Source organism: Cebus imitator, unplaced genomic scaffold, assembly GCF_001604975.1.
Source record: "Cebus imitator isolate Cc_AM_T3 unplaced genomic scaffold, Cebus_imitator-1.0 Scaffold118, whole genome shotgun sequence".
Taxonomy (NCBI): domain Eukaryota; kingdom Metazoa; phylum Chordata; class Mammalia; order Primates; family Cebidae; genus Cebus; species Cebus imitator.
The window spans coordinates 1,403,221-1,406,012 of NW_016107433.1; the positions used below are offsets into that span (position 1 = coordinate 1,403,221).

Sequence of the window (2,792 nt, forward strand, 5' to 3'; positions counted from 1 at the left end):
TTTTTTTTTTTTTGAGATATTCTTGCTCTGTTGCCCAGGTTGGAGGGCAGTGGTGCAATCTTAGCTCACTGTAACCTGTGCCTTCTGGGTTCAAGCGATTATCGTGCCACAGCTTCCTGAGTAGTTGGGATTACAGGGATGTACCACCACACCCAGCTAATTTATTTTTATGCATATTTGTCTATTTATTTGGATGCGGAGTCTTGCTCTGTTACTCAGGCTGCAGTGCAATGGCGCAATCATGGCTCACTGCAACCTCTGCCTCCTGGGTTCAAGCAATTCTCCTGCCTCAGCCTCCCTAGTAGCTGGGATTATAGGCGTGCATCACCACGCCTGGCTAATTTTTGTATTTTTAGGGGAGACAGGGTTTCACCATGTTGTCCACGCTGGTCTCGAACTCTTGACCTTGTGATCCACCTGCCTTGGCCTCCCGAAGTGCTGGGATTACAGGCATGAGCCACCTCGCGTGGACTCATGTTTTTATATTTTAAGTAGGGACGGGATTACAGGCGTGAGCCACTGCACCCGGCCTAATTTTTTATGTTTTAAGTAGAGATGGGGTTTTGCTATGTTGGCCAGGCTGGTCTCGAACTGACTTCTAGTGATCCATCTACCTTGGCCTCCCAAAGTACTGGGATTATAGGTGTGAGCCACTGCGCCTGGCCACATTATATGCTTTAATCACGTTGGCTTTCTTGCTGTTCTTCTAACACACTAGGTAAACTCGTGCCTCAGGACCTTTGCATTGGCTGTTTCCTCTGCTGTGCATTCTTCTTGAGTAACTCAAATCTTTGCTCAATTTTTTTTTTCTTTTCAGGGGTCTTCACTGATCAAATCTTATCTTCTCATTAAAGCCTGCATTGACTTCTCTATTTTAAATTGCAACCCATCCCCAGCACTTTCAGTCTTCCTTCTCCTGCTCTAGCATTACCAGTTTCCCAACAAACTATATAGTTTATTTATTTGTTATGCTTTTTGGGTGGGTTTTTTTTTTTGCCTATACTCCCTGGCTAGAATGAAAATTCTGCCTCAGATACTCCACTGTAGAGTTAAAAAAGAATGAAAACTGCCAGAGCAGGGATTTTTGTCTGTTTTTTTTCCCTGATGTATCCCAGGAGACTGGGACAGTGACGTGCACAGACTAAGCACTTAATAAATATTTATTAGATGAATGAATGTGCATCTACACTTTCTATGTTCAGGTAAGAGAAGAACAGGCCAGGTGCAGTGGCTCACACTTGCAGTCCCAGCGCTTTGGAAGGCCAAGGTGGGCGGATCACCTGAAGTCTGGAGTTCAAGACCAGCCTGGCCAACATGGTGAAACTCCATGTTTTTTTTTGTTTGTTTTTTTTTGAGACAGAGTCTCACTCTTGTTGCCCAGGCTGGGGTACAATGGTACCGTCTTGCCTCACTGCAACCCCCACCTCCTGCGTTCAAATGATTCTCCTGCCTCAGCCTCCTGAGTAGCTGGGATTACAGGCACCTGCCACCACACCTGGCTAATTTTTGTATTTTTTAGTAGAGATGGGATTTCACCATGTTGGCCAGGCTGGTCTCAAACTCCTGACTTCAGGTGATCCACCCACCTTAGCCTCCCAAAGTGCTGGGATTACAGGTGTGAGCCATTACGCCCAGCCGTGAAACCCCATCTTTACTAAAAATACAAAAATTAGCCAGGTGTTGTGGCAGGCACCTGTAATCCCAATTACTCAGGAGGTTGAAGTAGGAGAATTGCTTGCATCCAGGAGTCAGAGGTTGCAGTGAGCACTGCACTGCACCCCAGCCTGGGTGACAAAATGAGACTGTCTCAAACAAACCAAACCAATAACCAAAAGAAAAGGAAAACCAACTGCTGTGTGCCAGAAGGAAGAAGGGAAGCCTGTTCTTGATAACAGGAGAGATTTTCTCCATTTGAATTTCTGACTCTTGTTTTCTCTTTTTTTTCAGGCTGTAGCAGAGGAGGAATGATTGTGAATAGCCTCTCTCTGTGCTACCATAACAAGCTAATTCTGGCCCCAATGGTTCGGGTAGGGACTCTTCCAATGCGGCTGCTCGCCCTGGATTATGGAGCGGACATTGTTTATTGTGAGGTAAGGGGCTCCTGATTTTTCTGGGTAGGCTTCTCCACAAGTGCAGATTCTTCTCCATTTGTGTGTGGGAGTGGTCGGGAGTTAGGGGAGACAGATGGGAATTGACTTTACAGGTGCTCACTAAAGGCTGGAGGAGACAAGCATATGTGATACTCATGAGTCCTGTGAACCCTGCTAAGGCCCAGGAGCCTGTAGCACAGAGGTGTTCTGGAATACCCTGGGCTAGTTGGATAGATGAGTTTCATGTCATGTCTGGGCAACCTAGTGAGACCTCATCTCTATTTTAAAAAATAAAAAGAGGCTGGGTATAGTGGCTCACGCCTACAATCCCAGCACTTTGGGAGGTTGAGGCGTGCAGATCACCTGAGGTCAGGGGTTTGAGCCCAGTCTGGCCAACATGGTGAAGGCTTGTCTCTACTAAAAATACAAAAATTAGCCGGGCATGGTGGCATGTGCCTGTAGTCCCAGCTACTCAGGAGACTGAGGCAGGAGAATTGCTTGAACCTGGGAAGTGGAGGTTGCAGTGAGCTGAAATCACACCACTGTACTCCAGCCTAGGTGACAGAGCAAGACTCCATCTCAAAAAAAATAAAATAAAATAAAAAGAGGCTGGGCATGGTAGCTCATGCCTGTAATACTAGCACTTTAGGAGGCCAAGGCAGGAGGATCACTTGAGCCTAGAAGTTTGAGACCATCCTGGGC

At 46.6% G+C, this 2,792-nt stretch overlaps 1 protein-coding gene across 6 annotated transcripts in view; it reads left to right on the top strand.

Moving 5' to 3' along the window:
* Positions 1-2,792, top strand: part of DUS2 (dihydrouridine synthase 2) — a 63,089-nt gene that overhangs the window by 10,975 nt on the left and 49,322 nt on the right. For 4 of the 6 annotated variants that reach the window (XM_017539456.2, XM_017539455.2, XM_017539454.2 and 1 more), the window contains one exon: positions 1,948-2,090. In XM_017539456.2, the coding sequence (XP_017394945.1) occupies positions 1,965-2,090 (126 nt within the window). In that variant the 5' untranslated portion in view covers positions 1,948-1,964. Of the gene's footprint in view, positions 1-91; positions 137-1,608; positions 1,616-1,947; positions 2,091-2,792 lie in introns of those variants that run through there. The other 2 variants (XM_037742316.1, XM_017539458.1) reach the window with 2 other exon arrangements.